Source organism: Gopherus flavomarginatus, chromosome 25, assembly GCF_025201925.1.
Source record: "Gopherus flavomarginatus isolate rGopFla2 chromosome 25, rGopFla2.mat.asm, whole genome shotgun sequence".
Lineage (NCBI taxonomy): Eukaryota > Metazoa > Chordata > Testudines > Testudinidae > Gopherus > Gopherus flavomarginatus.
In genome coordinates, this window is record NC_066641.1 from 12,001,666 (window position 1) to 12,019,944 (window position 18,279).

The following is an 18,279-nucleotide window of genomic DNA, read 5'->3' on the forward strand; positions in this document are numbered from 1 at the left end:
GGAGATTATGGGGCAGCAGAGTGGAGACTGAACAGAAGGTGATCAAACCATGAGAGGGGAGGATTGTAAAGCTGAATGACCTTATGTGAACCAGTTTGGAAAAGGCAAACTCCTCAGGGCCAGAGAAGTGTATATTTGAGGAGTAAAAATTCCTTAGGAAACTAGTAGATACCGATACCACCATTTCTCTATAAAAACCTCTTTCAGACTTTCCGATGGAGGTTGGCCTACATTCAAAAGTCAATTGGCAGCTTGCCTTAACGTATGAATGCCCTTTCTCAATGGACTATCGATGTCACCATGTTCGATAGTAAAGAAACTATTGGCATGCAGCTATTTTGGCAAAACAGATGTCTAAATTAACCACAACTAGTGCCAAAAATGAAACACGAATTCACCCTTCAGAGTCAATAAGTCCAGCTGTTGGCCTGTCTCAAGGAGGATGCATCTAAATTCACTGCTGCACAAACCAAGGAGCTAGACATTGTCCAAATAGAAGTTGGCAGCTCTGCAGGAATGAGAAGTCGATAAACTGAATTCCACCTTTTGATGGTTTGGCTCTTTTAGAAATGTACATTTTTTAAAAAGGTGTAAGCCCCTAGAAACTCATCTGGCAGCCGCAGAGAGAAGCGGCTGAAGCAGGTACAGCAATATTGGGGGTGAGGAAGGAGAGGAGAGAGAGAGAGAAGGCAGGAGCAGAGACCCAGCCCGAGTACCTCAACCCTAATGCTCCCTGAACTCAGATCTGTGCAGAGATTTTTGGTGCAGCAGGGTCCACGCCATTCCATCCCTCACTCCAGCCACAGAAACTTGGGAGCAAAAACGGCTGGGAGTAGCCAGCCAGAGACTTGGATGGGCAGCAGGAGAGAGAAGCAGCTGAAGCAGAGACATGCAGACTCTGATATCATCAGAAGGCGTGTGTGTACGTACATGTACTTTTTAAATAGCTTTTGTTGTGGACATTCTTCCCTTTTTGCTGGATTAAGTGCATTCACTCCAGTCTTTCCTGCCCCTTCCCTTACAGTCGGTTTATTCAAGCCTCACATCCCGTCTTCCATGTACCCCTTATGTTCTACCTCCTTTAATGTGACCTCTAGCTTCCTTGTCTTTTGAAATAATCCTCTCCCGACAAAGCTCCACCCTGCAAAATTACAAAAACCAACAAAATAATCATGGAACTAATATGGCTTTTGTTAAACTTCATAGTGTTCACCTGCTTGTATGTTACATCCCTCTCCACCACAACCCTTTGTCTGTCTTGCCTATTTAGATTGTAAACTCTTCAGGACAGAGCTCTTATTCTATATTTGCACACTGAGATCCCTAGGCACTACCATAATACAAAAATATTTGGGGCAAACCCTGGAATTTGAATGAAGATTTTGACAGCAAGATCATACAGACTGATAATTACGCTGTACAACTGGCTTCTCTTAAGAGGGATACACTCACAGAATGCAAGAATCAAGTTACTATTTCCAACAATATCGTGGGCCATGTAGCCACAGCAGAACTGCTTAGTCACAGATTTAAAATCTCCTACTCAGGATTCAAGAGAGAAGCAGCATTTAACAGATTTGCTCCCATATAAATTCAAATGAAGCATAGCTTTTTGGATTGAGCAGGGGGATGGAAATCACAGACTCTAAACCCAGAAGAGACCATTGTGATTATCTAGTCTGACCTTCTGTATAACAGGCCCCAGAATGTCCTCAAAATAGTTCTTGTAGCATGTCTTTTAGAAAAAGATCCAATCTCGATTTAAAAACTGACCTTGGTAAATTGTTCGAATGGTTCATTACTCACTGTCAAAAATTACGCTTTATTTCCAATCTGGAACACTTACATTACTTTTAATCTGTGCCTCCATTTCCTTATCTGTAGAAAGGACAATGAATCCATTCCTACATATTCAAAAAAGTGTTTAGATAGAGACCATCTGAAGATGTAAAGTGCTATAGGTCTTCACCAAAAACCTCAGCAGCTAGGCAGGATGAGAGAATGATAATGAATTCCCACAGATTTCTACACTGTGTGGGTGACAAGGCCTATTTTCTACCCATTTTGCACCCTCCAACAACCGAATGGGCTCAAGTACAGTTTTTCACTTCACAACCACATACATGCAACGTCAACAATCATCCTCAGAATGACGGAATTGGAGAACAAGGAATTATCCAGCAGCATTGCTTACACACACACACACGTCTTTGTCTTGTAGACACTGACATTCATTTACAGGAGATCCCCCTAGATAAATGCATCCAAGTCTCTTTCAAAGGCTGCACTGTCAAACTGCACTAATTAATTTTCACAGAATGCAAATGATGGATTTCAGCACTCCAACCCTTACTTATGAACTTTACCAAGGAAAAGTGATATCAAGGGATGAACTACTGGTAACCTTCCCATACTAAAACTGCATCCAGCCCTGGGCTCTTTGTCTGCACTACTGCTTCCATTGACTAACACAAGTGGGAGTTATTTGAGAGTGCAAAATACCCTAATAGACATGACCATAGAGAGAAAAAGCTCTTCCTCCTAACATCTAGGATAAACTTCTAGTACTTAACTTCCAGTTGCAACCACTTCCCTAGATTCAGAAAGGCCTATTGACCCCACTGAGACCTTTCCATTGTGACCACAGTGCCAGAAATCTCATCCAAGCTCTAATCATCTACTCCCTTCTGGCCTCGATGCCTGCAACCATTCCCCCCACCACCCCAAGTCCATTCAAATGATGCTACTAACATCTTTCTAGCTTGTCACCAACTGTGTCGTCCCTTCTAACTTCCTCCACTGCATCAGACAAAATTCTTGCCTTATCAAAACCCTTTGCAATCTGGACCCAAACCTACCTATACATCCAATTGTCTTATTGTGAGGGTCGACTCCTACTTTTGCTATACCAGTGATGCCACTTGATCACCCATTCATCCACACTCACTCCCATGCCGCACTTATCGTGGTAACTGGTTCAGAACTGTACACGCAGCTAGTCTGTGCTAAGACATCCTATATCTGTTACCCTAGCCTCTTGATCTTCCAGCTTATCTCATCCACCTACAGTGGGTTGTCTTTTGTACCGTAAGCAAATGACAGTCCCTGTCCCAAAGAACTAAGTGCATACACTGCAGATTCAAAAACAAATATTCACAACAGCAAGGAGAATTGAGGTGTCAGTTGTGAACTAAACATTTTATAGAATAATCAGTTATTTCAGTTCAAGATTTACTCCCGTATTAGGAAGCTTTGAGATGCCTGTGGAGATGGTTCTGGAAAAAATGTTTCTTAATAGAAACCACCTGACGAAAACTCAAAGGACCAGAGCAAGATTCAATGTAGCAGAGTTGGTGCTTCGAGTGGTGGGTGCACCCCAATCTGTGGCCAGTAAACAACCAGACATTACCCTTCTAGGAAGATTAGGGAATTACATGTCCAGATGCTACAATGACAAGAATGATATAAGTAAATTTTTCCACAACAACTAAGTGACTTAAGAGCCCAAGTCTCAATGGTTTTCATTAAAATCACGTAGGTGTTTTTGAAAGCTTTTCCCAACATCTATGGCTTCAACTAATGGGGTATAGTGAGAAGTAACAAACATTACAGAGTATCAGATAATCTTTATTCATCTTATTTTAAATGGAAAAGTGCTTTTTTCAGAGACCAGGGCTCACCTCCAAAGACTTTTTACTATCATTAAATCTTGATCATCACTGAGCAATACTTACACGCATATCAATAAATTTGCTCATTTTAATAATTCAGATCCTCGGCACAGACTGACAGCTACTATTCTGTACAGGCTATGCTCTAGTCCAGGGATGGGCAAACTTTTTGGCCCAAGGGTCACATCAGGGTGCAAAACTATATGGAGGACCGGGTAAGGAAGACTGTGCCTCCCCAGACAGCCTGGCCCCCATGCCCTATCCGCCCCTTACCATTTCCCACCTCCCTCAAAACCCTTGACCCATCCAGCCCCCTGCTCCTTGTCCCCTGACCGCCTCCTCCTGGGACCCCAAGCCCCAAACCGTCCCTTCCCACCCCCACACCCCCTCTCCCTGTCCCCTGACTACCCCAACCCCTATCCACACCTCCACCCCCTGACAGGCATGGGAGTCCCAGGGGCCTATCCAACCACCAACTACCCCCCATGGAACTCCCTGCCTTTTATCCAACCCTGCCCCCTTACCATGCAACTCAGAGCAGCAGGAGCTCACAGCCCCATAGCCCTGCCAGATTTAGCTATGCTGCCCGCATGGCTGCAGAGGAGGGGCCAGGGGCGAGCCTCCCCAGCCAGGAGCTCAAGAGCTGGACAGGACAGTCCTGCAGGCCGGATGTGGCCCGCAGGCCGTACTTTGCCCATCTCTGCTCTAGTCTGAGCAAAACAAGAGATGGAAAAAGGGATATTTGTGTTTGTTTGTTTGTTTCCAGATTTGAAAAGTAGCTGCCACTTACGTTGCTCCATGTTGTTTCACTTCAGTAGTAAATGTCAAGGTAATACTCACAGCATAAGAAATAGACTGAGATACTAACACAAGCTAGATTCCACAATACCATGACAGGAGTCCCATCCCATGAGATGCTGAGCACTCGGCTCCTTTTAACAGCAGCTGCAGCTCAATGTGCTCAAGTGGGAACTTGGCCATCTTCCAATAGTTTCTCACATTTTAAGTCTTTGGGAGGAAGGGGTTGTGTGGGGTTTTCTCAGGTGAAACATTTCACATTAATAAGAGTATAGGCCGAGTGTCCTATTTTAGACTGTATAGATATTAGCCTATACCTAGCACTTATTTTCATTTAAGACCTTTTTGACCTATACCTTTTCATCTATGAAAACAGAGGACCAGCAAATTCATTTAACACTTCACAAAGACATAAAAAGCAACAGCAAAATATTTAGCATAAACTGTTGCTAATGCAGGCCCTTGATCAGCGTAGTGTTTATGGCTTTATAATTGAAGCAATCCAAGCTCATAACTTATGAATGAACCAGCTAAATTAGCTATTGCTTGTAAACAGACATAGTAATTCCCCAATTTCACAAATGGGAAGACAGCTTACCGAAGCAGTAGCTCTTTCGGAAGTTTTTTGTTGATCACAGCTTCGTCATTGTTTGAGAACATCTGCAAACAAAAACAAACAGTTTAAACCATTTAGCCACCCTGTATTTTCATTATAAACCATTACTTCTAGGAGCAAAACTGCCGGGTAACAAGACAGTTTCAACTACATCAACAGGCCAACTTCGTGCTTAAATTCTCAAGTTCTTAGATTGGGCACCGTTGTGCAATTGGCATTTTATGCCTGATGTAGTTTTGCTCAATTGGGCCAAAAATGCTTCATGGGTTGATAAAGAGGGATTAATTATAAACAGTTCTGGGAGAACAGGGGTTGTTGGGTGTGACAGACTGAAACCTACCCTATGAAGGAGCATCTGCTCACATATGCTAACAAGGGACTTTCAATCCCTGTCACAGTGCTGTGAAGACACATCAAAGCACAGGCATTTCCAAGGAAAGAGAAAAATAGAACATTACACCAAACAACCTTGCGCTACTAGTGCCAGGGGACAAGAAGAACTGGAAAGAAAGGCAACAATGAGGCACTCAGGGAGCCACCACGTACAGGCAATGGTGACTCAGGAAGGGTGTGTGCTGGCTCCTGTTTCCTTGACAAAAAGTGAAGAAAAGAGCAAGGAGAGCTGATGAGGAGGAGGTACTGATTGCAACTCAGGAGCCTAACTATAAGGGTACCACCACTGCCTGTACAATTGCAGTAAAAGGATAAAAGAACAGCTTGTGTGAGCTTTGAAGACAAATCACCAGCAGTGCTTTGTTCCCCTACAGGATCGTGACCACAAAGCATGGCCCGAAGAGTAGTATGATATGCATAGATCTGCGATGCGAAGAGAGGACCCAGGGAGAATACTACATTCCTCTCCACTGGCTCGTAAGCCAGAGTTTGTTCTCCCTCTCCCTCTCCCACACACACACACACCTCTCCCCCACATCCCTAAAGATTATTCAACGACAGCAGTCCACTAATTTACAAAGGGGCTTGCTTATTAGCTAATCAATTTTAAAACCACCTCACTAGCTGTATCAAAAACAGACTAGCCAAGCCTCAGTTTTCTAGTTACCAATGAGTCTTATAAGGAAGGCAGGAGGGCAGAATCTCATGTGCTCCCATGGATGATCTGCACATATTTAAAGGCTTAGTACTTCCTCACATTGAAAAATGCACTTAAACCTGGGGGAGGGGCAATTAGAGAATACCTATGAATACCCAGATCACTGATGTGTGCAGCCTTGCTGCCCTATATTCTTGGGTCAAGCATTCAAGTTTCCTATATCTATCATTCAGTAACGCTGAAGCACATTTCCAACTGACAGTGAAAGAGTGTTATATCAAACCTGGAAAACAAACAAGTCTAAAAATAACAAGTTTAATTCATTAACAAGGTTTCTAACCTTTCTCCCAAAACACATGCAAGAACTGTTGTGTATGGATAAGTCATACCCCACAAATGCAAAGCCTAACAAGACTGATGAGCAGTGAAGCTACATTCTGAAAAGGTTAATTCTTATCAGCTGATTAAGTGGGCTTCACTAAACCAATCTGGCTGTATAGATGCAAGGCAAATACACCCAGCATTAATACACCACAAGGTAGGTCACTCTTCTGTTGACAGAGGATCAGATTAAGAGTTAAAAAAGAACAGTAGAAATCTCCTATGTCTTAAATAGGATGTCTGAAATACAAAAGGCAAAGTAAGGAAAGACATCTGAACATTAAAAATGCTACAGGAGACCAGAAAAAACTCCAAACAGTCCTTACATATATCATACTTTAACACGATAAAAAACCATGCTGCATATATGTAGGCTCTTAGCTAGGTATCACCCGCAGGCAGAGGTAATGTAGGTGGTGGTCTGTAAATGAAAGTCCACAGAATATGGGTTTCTTTTCATATATAAAAAGTAACACACATACCACCATCCCAAGCAGGTATCAGAACTGCTCTTTGGAAATAAGGATAAAATTTTCAATAGCGCTTAGTGATTTTTAAGCCCAAGTTCTATTTCCCTACTATTAATATCACCTGATGCCTTGCAGGTAACCATAGTGTGAATCACAAGTTTGTTGTGCTGGACTTGGGGCTGACTATGACCGGAGTGCCAAAGCAGCATTGTCAACATTCTGGGAGCTATGAGTTGCCTACAACAAAACCCATTGCTCAGTAAGGAAATGAGATTCTGGATTAAGTCCTATTGGCAAAGAAATACAGAGGTACAGAGGTGTACCTGACTTCTCCTCCCATAATTGTCGGTGCCAGGATTGTATGTTTGAACCAACATTCCACACTCTGTGGGGGTGGGAAGAAAGAAGCCAGATAAGAGTAGGATAGCAGTTAGAAAGATTCATGCTAGAAGAGATTATCCAAGGCACATAAAGTCCTGAAATAGAGACGACACCTAGAAGTGCACAACTGAACTTCTCATTCATCTCCCACCCCTCAAACCCATCTAAACGTGGCTATTAAGTTACAATTGTTTCTTTTGGATTCTGACCACCACAGCGACGCCTGCATTACATTAATTATCTCCAGTCACTAGCTGAGGCTATACTTCAAGGCTATTTGGAAATCAGTTACTATAGAAAGCAGCCGCCTGATTCAAGTTTTCCACAGACAGCATATTACACCTGACCACTTGCTTCAGTCCATTCCAGGTGCAATTCAAGATGTTGACCTAAATGTATAAAGCCCTTCCCATTGTTTGGTTTCTGACTACTACAGAAACTGTCCTTCACCTTGTGCAATACTGAGGAAGTTGCAAATTGTTGATGGTAACAGCTTGTAAATTTAAAGTGAGGGGATTAGAGGCAGGACATTTTCAGTGAAGGGCCCTCATTCTGCTCTGAAAGAATCCGAGTTTGGTGACATTCAGGCTACAGAGAACGTGCCACCTATTTTCACAAGCCTTGTCGGAAAGCATGGTACTCAAGTGATGGGGGGGGGGGATTGACTAGGATTGCTAATGTGGCCAGTTGGAAATCTGATTTTTACATGCACTTCAAGTTCTATAAATGCATTGTAAAAATCAAAATAAGATTATACAGACAAGAATTATTTATACACCATTATTTCCTCCCTATGCACTAAATGGATATGCGTGAGGGGGGAACACGTTTGGCAAGAACTAACCTTAATTATTTGGCAGTGTATCAATGATAAGCCAAACAAGAACTGACACAAATTCCTCAGAGTAAGAGGTCCTTACCTATTTTCTCCATGTGCAATTGAAATGAAAAGGGAGAAAAAGGGTAAAGAGAAACCATTTGATGTACAGTGAAAATCTGCAGTCTTCCATGTTTAGCAATCTGCGTTCCAAGTAAAGATTCTGCTTACCTGCACAACTTTTGAAAAGGGAGACTAGTTTTATTGTGGTGTGGGGCCTCACGAACAAGTCAGTACCTAACTTCTGAAATGCAAGAAGTTAACCGGGACTTCAAATCTTTTGACTTTATTTCTAGAAGTAATTTTTAATGACCTTGGTTTTGCTTTTCTTAACATCCCTCCAACACCAGATGTTTTTCTGCTGAATGGGTTTTCTTGCCAGAAACTAAAAGAAAACAAATGCATTTATTGTGTGTTAATTTTGCTGCCCATATAAAATGTAAAACCTACCCCAAACCTCTGCCTCCACAAAGAATGAAATCCACCCCTCATGTAAAGCCCAGGATGTTTGTGCCGAGAACTACACAAGAACAAAGGGGTAGAAGTGGAGTATAGAATTTACACACACACCTCCATCGTGAAGGCAAGCCACGACACAGTAACGCAGCCCCTCCCCAGCCACTTTTCCAGTTTATCTGTTGAAACTGTTCCCATCCCTCCTAGTCGCTTCTCTACTCTGCCTACCACCACCAAAACAGCCCTTTTCAGAGGCAGTATAGAGCTCTTCTGATGTGCACAAGACCCTCTATAGTATCTCAGTTTTCATATCTCCCCACTGGACAGCTACAGCCGTGATTCAGCGGTGTTGGGCTGTGCAGAGGTCTTCCACACTTGGATGACTATAACCCAAAGAACACAGCTTCACTGCAATCAGTGTTTAATACCACAAACTAAGGTGCAAAAATATCTTCTTAAGACAGGAGGTAACACACTGCACTCCAACATGGAAACGGAGTGGAATTCAAAACAGGGAGTAGCATATTGTACAGGCTGCCATAACCTGCTATATGACTAGGGAAAATCTGAGGTATTTTGGCAAGATACATGCACCAAATAAAATAACCAGAAAAAGGGAGAGAGAGAGAGACAAGAGTAAGACTGCCCTGTTTAAATAATGCTTCCCGTATTTTGAAATGATTCTTTTGTTACCATGGCCAAGATGTGGACAACATGCCAACGTCACAATACCTAAAGGAGTTGGTCGTTAGTAGGTTAGGATGGCTTGCATTTCCCATAAATATATTCCAGCTCATGTGCCAAAGCTGGAAAATTGGCAGAACCTGTGGAATTTTCCAGGGCATATGTCAGCTAGAAGTTTTACATTTCACACACAGCCATTTCACTGTTCTGGAAATATTTCCCGAGCTATTGTGCCTATGCAGTTCTGCAATACTTCTACATGGAAATACCTCCCCTATTATAAGAGACAGGAAGGAAAAGGGAGAACATACAGGATTCATTTAATTGCAATATGTGTTAGGCAGTGCGACTTTGCAACCCCGAAGAAATTATAAAGCTGATGGATTTTATCCTAAAATCAACTCTTTTAACAATGTATTAATATATTAATTGGGCTACAAGCTACATTTATTGCCAAATAAGAAAAACTCTAACCGTATTTGACTCATGGGTAGAATTATCTTTTGTTTCCAGTATTCTGATGAGTGTGTGCATACAAATACAGTGATCCAAACCAAACAGAAATCTGACTGAATGGATTCTGTATGCCCATGGGCAAAAGTATCTGAAAGACTCAAGTAAGTACAAATCTTACAGCCTAGGAAAGTGTACAGCCCGAAAGGGGGGAGGGGGGAGAGACATTCTTTTACATCGATGTCACTTGGCAGAAAGTGAAAACTATCAATTCCCTAAACTGTCTAGTTTGTTTTGTCACTTTCCTTCGTCCTCCAGTGCATACTATGCTATGATCATCCCCTCTAGCTCTTCAGGATATTAGTTACTGCAAACTGACAATATTGTAACTTTTAAGAAGTCATACCAGTGTAAGCAAATTCATCTACAGTTAATCATCTTTATATAATAAGGATGCTGAAGTTGCTACTTAGGCATTTGCTATACCAACCATTCATTAGAGGGCATAGTGATTACAATGGGGTAATATTTTAGGCCATCAATGGAGGACTGGGCAATGGTGTCTGCATAAGGTGGCAAAATGCACTGTCTGCATTGTAGTTCAGGTAAACCTACTTATGTGTAAGTGAACCAGAGTATGTTTTTATAATTATGAATATTCTTGCATATGTAACAGTGATATATAACATACTATATACATGTACAAAAAATATTTGAATATAATAAATGTGAAGTTGTACAAATGAAAATTCTTAGTGTACATGTCCTAGATCAATAAGTTACAATATACACTAGTACTACATCATCATACTATTGCAGCAATTATTTCAGAGCTTTTCCAACAGCGCTTACACGATCAGAGGCAGAGCCTCAAAAAGTGCGGGTGCAATGAGACTCTGGATTCTGCAACTTCAGTCTGACAGACTATGGCGTGAGTGAGTATATTTAGTTTGGTGCCAGGTTGTGCCTCCCACCAAGCCTTAGTGAAGCATATAATATGTTGTCTATGGATGAAATTTCCATTTGCTGAACATACTGGAAAGTTTGCTTTTAAAATACAAAATGTACAATTAAAGAAAACACAAACACCTCTATATTCATCTCTCTCAGGGACCCACATGCTCATATGCCTATGTCGCACTGGGGAGTAGAAAACTTTCTTTAGTGAGAAGGGTGCTTAGAATTTAGTTAATGCTGAATTTAAGAAAACGGTTAAGCTTCTAGTCCTCACAGTTCTGAAGAAAACTTTTTGAATATAAGCCAGTGCAGTCCTGTCTTCCTGAATCTGAAAACAGTGTAAAACAAGGAACATGAACTGTTTAGGACCCCAATTCTAACCAGGCTGTGTGCTGCAAAGGTCTTCCGGGCTGGTGAAATCTTACGAAATTTCTGTAAATGTCACCTCTGGCACAGTGGAGGAGTGAGTGAGTGTGTGTAAGAAAGAACAGGAGGAAGTTGAACCTATGAAGAAAAACTAACCATCGGTGTTTTTCAAGTTCTCTTTTCAATAAGATTTATAATCTTATACTTTTATTAAAACATCTTAAAAACGAGTTGTCATTTTAAGACATACTTGGTTTACAAAAACTGTTTGAGAACATTTATCTATAGAACAAAGTCCACATAAAATTTATTATTTTATCACCTTAAAAACTTAAAGCAATTTTCAGAGTATTGGCTTCACCTTCCAGTCTGTGACACGTGTATTGTAACACACAGTACTAAAATCTTCCCTTTAAAAAGAAAGTCTGCCCCTTCCCCCTTCCAAAAAACATGTAGTTAATGTACAGTAAACCCTGGACAGCATAGCAAACAGATTCTCTTCTCTCCTACATGCAAGACAATGACAGCAGCATCCAAACTGCCAAATTCATGATGTTATCAGAGGGAGCAACTGAGACCCCCTGTGTTGTGTCTGCTTTATCAACAAGTGCAATTTATATGCAAGCAATTTCAAGGTTAAATTCACGCTCCCTCTCATTGGAAGGATACCTAAGATGTATATTTGCATGCTGACATTTTATTCATTGTTCATTTCCAACTAACAAACGGTTTACTCTTGTGGGTACATCAACTGAGAGGTGTGGCATCCTCTATGCACTCTTTTAAAGAGACATATCGCAAATACCACCACATATAAAGAAGAAAGAAGAGGCAGTATTCCTAGTGTGTACCAACCTCAAGAGGTGGAAATGCCTTTTGACAGACATCAGTTAATGGCAACATGCTTAGTGGTCAAGAATCATATTTTATTTCAATTAAAGTGGGCATTAAAATACTAGTTACAATGGTAGCTCTTTGTGTGGTTTAAACACCAAGTAGTCAGAAGTATAAGACAGCTGGTTGTGTGTATTAGCAAAGTCAGGAGTGTTTCCTATGCTGCTGACAAAGGCAGCCGGTTCTCAGCTGAGATTGCATCTGGCTTTAGCATCAGTGAGGGGTTGGGTTTTTTTTTTTTAAATCAAATCACACAGGACTTTAAGATTAAGAGAAACAGTGCCAAACACAATAATCTAACTAAGCGTTAGCCTAGATGTGGACCTTGAACACTGTTCTTCTAAAGCATGAAATTCAAAGCACCACAGAAAAAAGGATGCAGTTTATCTGGAGCTTTCCAAGCTAACAGCCGATAGACACAAGTTCCTCCTCTAGCCTATGTTGTCACATTGAGACCTGTTGTTATTCATCTTAATGTTCATCCAACTGAGAGACAATACGGTGGATGCCTGCCAAATCCCAGTCCTCTGACAATAGTTCCAGTGTGCGTGCATGCGTGTGAGAGAGAAACTAAAACAGCCCAACAGAAACTAGACTGAAATGCAATGCTATTCCTATTGCAAATATTCAAGTGTTCAGCCAAGTGTGGGCTGGCATCTACAGAGAAATAGGGAGTTGAAGAGAATGAGAAAGGAGATTTTAGTTTTCAGGATTTAACAATAAGTACGAAGCTGTGGGAGAATGGGAAAGTTAGAGCAGCATCTACACAGACAGCCAGACATGATAAGATGACTTCAGATATTTCCGTAAATGTGTAGAGTTGCCCATTTTTGGCATTAGCTTCCCAGTTACTATAAAACATGTCTAGATATCTAAAATGTAAGATAGTGTGATTTGTTAACAAGATAGAAATTAAAATAGATGATCTATGAAACACTGGTATAAATTCTCAGTTCAATATAATTTAAAAATTTCGTAGCTCACTTAAATTCATTTTCTGATAATGCAGTTAAACAGGACACCAGTATTCTTTTAAAGGCATGTGACCAACTAGAAAAAAAAGTCTTTTCCATGGATTATTTTTACACTTTAGTATGTGAGGTTTTTTAAAAAACATCTTGCAAGTTGTTAATCTAGACTGTGAACTAAAATCTGGAAGTAGTGAAACTGTAGTTAATAAGTTTAGTATTTGTAGGTGCCAATTCACATCCCCACCTGAAATACTCTAGTCTGTTTGAACATTATAGGCTAACAACAGAATATTAAAATATAGATAAACAATAGACTGTTTACAAGAACTATGGTCTAGTAGGTCAAATGTGAATAATGTTCCTTCCAGGCTATAAAAATATAGGAATGTTGTGATTTTTTCACTTTCATTTAATAGATACTCCTGTGTAAACAGTCAAGGAGTACAGTTTTCAATTCTAAACACTAATCAGAGAAACCCTATGAACAGCTTCTTGGCTTTACAATAGCTGGCTCATGTCCAAAATCTAGCATTAAATGGGATCAATGAATTCAAGAACATTACCTTTAACGTTTAGGGCCCTTATGGAATAAATGAACAAGTCTGGTGCAGGTTGTGAGAGTGTGAATGAAATACAGCTCACATGAAATACGACCAAGTCCAAAGGAGAAGAATAGTTTAGAATGCCTAATGGCAATATTTTGCTGGGGAAAAAAAAATACTAGTTGTGACTTTTTGATAACACTCTCTCAAAGTGCACCGATATCTCATGTCTGGCTTTGGTTAGAGAATATACCACAAGTTTCCTGTAAAATAAACTCAACATTATTGTTAATGAAGTGACATATATATCATCCAATTTAGCAATACCGTTATTCAGAAGGTCTTTCTCCACAGCACACACTGTAACTGGCACTTATATTTAACAAGAATATAAGCCCAACTGTGCTGTCCTGTTTGAGGTGCTGAAAAATTCTGGTAAGGAAAGACACACAATTAAAAGTGATATTTAAATGTAAGGCTTTTCAGGACTCTGAGCATTACGTTGTTGTGAATACTAATTTATAAATAATACAAGCAGTTCCGACTGGGTGAGCTTTTCTTGTAAATTTTCCAGTTACCCAGGGGTTTCTTTTTTCTACCAAGTTTAATCTGTATAAAATCTCCTAGGGGAATGATGGCCTACTGCAGGGGTCTGCAACCTTTCAGAAGTGGTATGCTGAGCCTTCATTTATTCACTCTAATTTAAGGTTTTGCACGCCAGTAATACATTTTAACGTTTTTAGAAGGTCTCTTTCTATAAGTCTATAATATAGAACTAAACTATTGTTGTATGTAAAGTAAATAAGGTTTCTAAAATGTGTAAGAAGCTTCATTTAAAACTAAATTAAAATGCAGAGCCTCCCAGACCGATGGCCAGGACCTGGGCAGTGTGAGTGCCACTGAAAAATAAGCTTGTATGCTGCCTTTGGCACGCGTGCCATAAGTTGCCTACTGAATAAAGCTGTCACTAGCAGTCTCACTGCTTTAACATCCTCTCTAAGCATACGCGTCAGTAGGACCAGGGAACAGGAATCTTACTGACTGTCGATTACATAGACAACGGCCCTCATTCCACACTCCCCATGTTCACAGGCTCTTTAGATGCAGGATACGTCTACAATGCAGCTGAGCAGCGCAATTTGCAAAACGGGCTGACAGATTTGAGCTAGCTCTGTTTGAGCTAGCATGCAAAAAATAGCAGTGCGGACACTGTGGCATGGGGACACAGGTGGCTAGCCTAGCTGCCACCCATGTTGCAACATCTCCACTGCTATTTTTAGTGCAGTAGCTTGAGCAGATGGGAACTGCACCTCCCAGCTGCTGTGTAGACATACCTTCAGAGAGAATCCTGGCTTAGCACCAGACATAGGCCATAAAATGCCAAACCCAAAGTTGTGACTAAGTGGTATGAAACAGACCCTAGCCCTTGAGGCTTCTCATAAGCTTATTAGTCCTAGAAATAGTTTAATATGCAATTTACTCAACATGCAAGTGACAGTTGATGAGGAAAAGTGATTTGACAGTCTATTATGAAAGACTGAGTTCCCTACCAAGATCACTGGTAATTAAAAGTGTCAGAGAAAGATGTTTTCATCCCTGCCTGTATAACCAGCCTCTAATGAGTGATTACTGAATAAGGTGCAAAAAGGCTTTTTGGTCAAATTTATAAGGACTTCTCTACACTACAGATTATGTTGGTACAACCTACGTCGCTCAGGGGTGTGAATAGACTACCCCCCAAGAGTGACCTAAATTACTCCAACCTAAGCGCAGGTGTGGACAGTGCTATGTTGGCAGCAGAACTTCTCCCATCAACATAGCTACCACCTCTTGGCAAGGTGGTTTTAAAATGCAGACAGGAAAGTTCTCTCCTGTCAGCAGAGAGTGTCTTCACCAGATGCACTACAGCAGCACAGTGGTGCAGCTGCACTGCTGTAGCATTTCTAGTGTAGACTAGCCCTAAGAGTTAATGACAGTGCTAAAAGCATTTGACTCCTCTTCGTAACAATAGAAAATCAAGCCCCTGAAGGGGGAATTAGCCTCACTGTAAAGAATTAGGTGGCTTACTCCATATCTTGCTTCAACTTACATATGTATGGGGGGGGAGGGGAAGAGAAGGTGTGTGCGCTAGAGTTAGGAGTTTTTATACAGAGACTGAAATAGCCATACATTTAGTATTCACAGTAGATTTCCTTTTTATTCTCTCCCTTACAGTTGATCAGACTTCCTGACTTCACAGGGACATGGCTTTCTCCATGAAGTATGCTATAGGTCATCCATTATTATAGTGTTTGAGCTAAGTTATATATTCCTTTCACCATTTGTTTTTTAAAACAATTACAAGAAAATTCTAGTGGTTTTCCATAAAGTTTTATATAGTCAGATATTAAGACATATCTAAGAGAAATGGTCCAGCATTATCAGGGGCCAAAACTTCACTTGTCAAAGTTATTTGACTTTGGTAGGTCTCCAAGTTGTAAATACTACATTATACATATAATTCAAACAATGATCCCCTCTTAGAAAGGCAAAACCATAGACAATCTGTTTCTGTAAGGCCTAGTGTTTTATACTCGGCTAACAGAGAACCAATAAAGGGACCACAAGTTCTTGAAAATCCCATTACCCGAGCTATGCTGATGTTGCTATTACTGGTGCATTTGCTAGAAAATAAAAGAAATCAAGCTATATGGTTCCCATTATTAACATGGCGTGCTGGGGAGGGGACAGGGCAAGTTTGCCAAACTTTAGAGAATCAGCTATTTGAAAGTGTACTTCCAATTGAAAGATCAACAGGTTAAGGTAAAACATGCATGAGTGATACACCCACACGCAGATTTATGACAGTATATTATTACAGTTAAGTGCACCATACCACATTCATATGGCAAAAACACACATCAAGATTACTTACATAATGGGGCTAAATTAGTCTGAACAAATTAAGTAGCAAGGCAATCCAGCAGGGGAAAGGAAAACAAATTACCTGATATGTCTTAGGCCTCAAGTGAATATCTATAGTCTGAAACAAAATGAGCCTAGCATACAAAGAATGCCTGTTTCAGTAACAAGCAAGAAAAGTGACTATTAACATATGTGTCAAAGGGCCTAGCCAGGAGAAGTAATATGCAATCAACAGGGAGATATCATTGCTGAATCTAAAGAGGAGATGTTCGGTCAATTATCATGTAACACGTGACACTTGCAGTACAGGCCTGTACTTCACTTTACCTTTAGCCAATCAAAGGCCTTAATTTCAAGCATATGGTTCCTTCTCCACATTTTCCCCCACCCCTCAAAAAATAAAAAGGGCTCTAACTTTTCCAGAGCAGAAAATCTGTTCTGGAATAATATCAATATCAATATCCACTATTTTTTAAAAAAAGAAACATCCGTGCTGCAATGCACAACAATTCTGAGAAACCCTGCACATGGTCATATGCTCCACTGCTCAGCTGCCCATGTTTGTCCCCCCAAAAGTCATTTGCCAGTGTCTGCACTTTAGCTGTCAGCAGTCTGCAAGTACCCTTCTTTGGTAGCAAAAGGTGTTTGAGACATCTGAGCATGGACTCTGGGGCCAGAGGGCTGAGGTCAATCAATGTACATGCTTTTTTCTTGGTACAACTCTCAGCTCCACATCACCGTTAAAGCCATTATACTCAGTAGCTGGAAGGATGAGCAATAGTCCCACACTGCAGTAGGGATATATGAAGCATTGCAGGTGGCCACTGTTCCCACTATAACGACAACATAATGGCAAAAGCTGATAGACAGAAGGATTGTAACCAATGGTAAACTCAAACCTGAGGCAATTTTAGTTATTCTCTCGAGCAAGATTCAAACATATTTTGGGTGTTCAGAAACTTTACTAAAAGCCCTGAGTTTACATGCAAAATATGCAAGATTCTCAGGCTCTTGGCAAGTTGCCTATATGGCATCCAGAGTTGCAAAACATGGGCAATACTGCACAAGGGAGATAAATAGGGGGCGATTCATGTTACCATCTCTTGCCCCATTCCCTCCAACAAAATGCCAAGTCTTCCGGTTTAATCCTACTCTTCCACAGCTCAGCTAAACTGACTTTTGCTTCTGAATCTGGTTAAATTCCACCCAGCCCCTTTGGTAGAGTATGTAGGTGTGGTCACTGTACCTCTACAGTGACAAAGCCACATGTGAGTGATGCATAAACTCTCAAAAGGTTAAACAATCTGCTAAGCTTCAGGCAGACACTTCACTCACCTCTAAAACATAAAAGGATTTTAATGAGAGTCAGTCAACAAACTAAGTCCCCGGGTCCTCAAATCACTGAAGTTTTGTTTTTGTTGGGTTTTTTTTGGAGGGGGCGGGGTGGGAGGGAACAAAAAAGTCTATTTTGGTAGTCTGGGGATAAATTTAAAACAGATGTATATGGGACAGAAGGGCAGCAGCATGGTGAGGCCACGACCTTTAAGGAAAAAACTTTATTCAGGAAAGTTTAAATTGATATTTTTGCTATTTACTCACCATTTCCTATCACTATTTAATACATTTTATGTTATTAGCAGAGATCTGACAAAAGCAAATGCTGTTATGTGACTCAGGACCACCACCTGACGACTCCCTCCTTGTTCTATGGTTTAGCTCTATGTCAATGGGATGCCAACAGTAGCTTCTCTTCTTTTTCTGTTATGCAATACACCACACAATAGTAAGTACAACGCTGGCTACACAT

General features: G+C 40.8%; 1 protein-coding gene across 6 annotated transcripts in view; it reads right to left on the bottom strand.

Moving 5' to 3' along the window:
* FBXL20 (F-box and leucine rich repeat protein 20) overlaps nt 1–18,279 on the bottom strand; it is a 67,973-nt gene that overhangs the window by 44,085 nt on the left and 5,609 nt on the right. For 3 of the 6 annotated variants that reach the window (XM_050935259.1, XM_050935257.1, XM_050935258.1), the window contains exon 2: nt 5,068–5,129. In XM_050935259.1, the coding sequence (XP_050791216.1) occupies nt 5,068–5,129 (62 nt within the window). Of the gene's footprint in view, nt 1–5,067; nt 5,130–8,558; nt 8,631–13,895; nt 13,990–18,279 lie in introns of those variants that run through there. The other 3 variants (XM_050935260.1, XM_050935256.1, XM_050935261.1) reach the window with 3 other exon arrangements.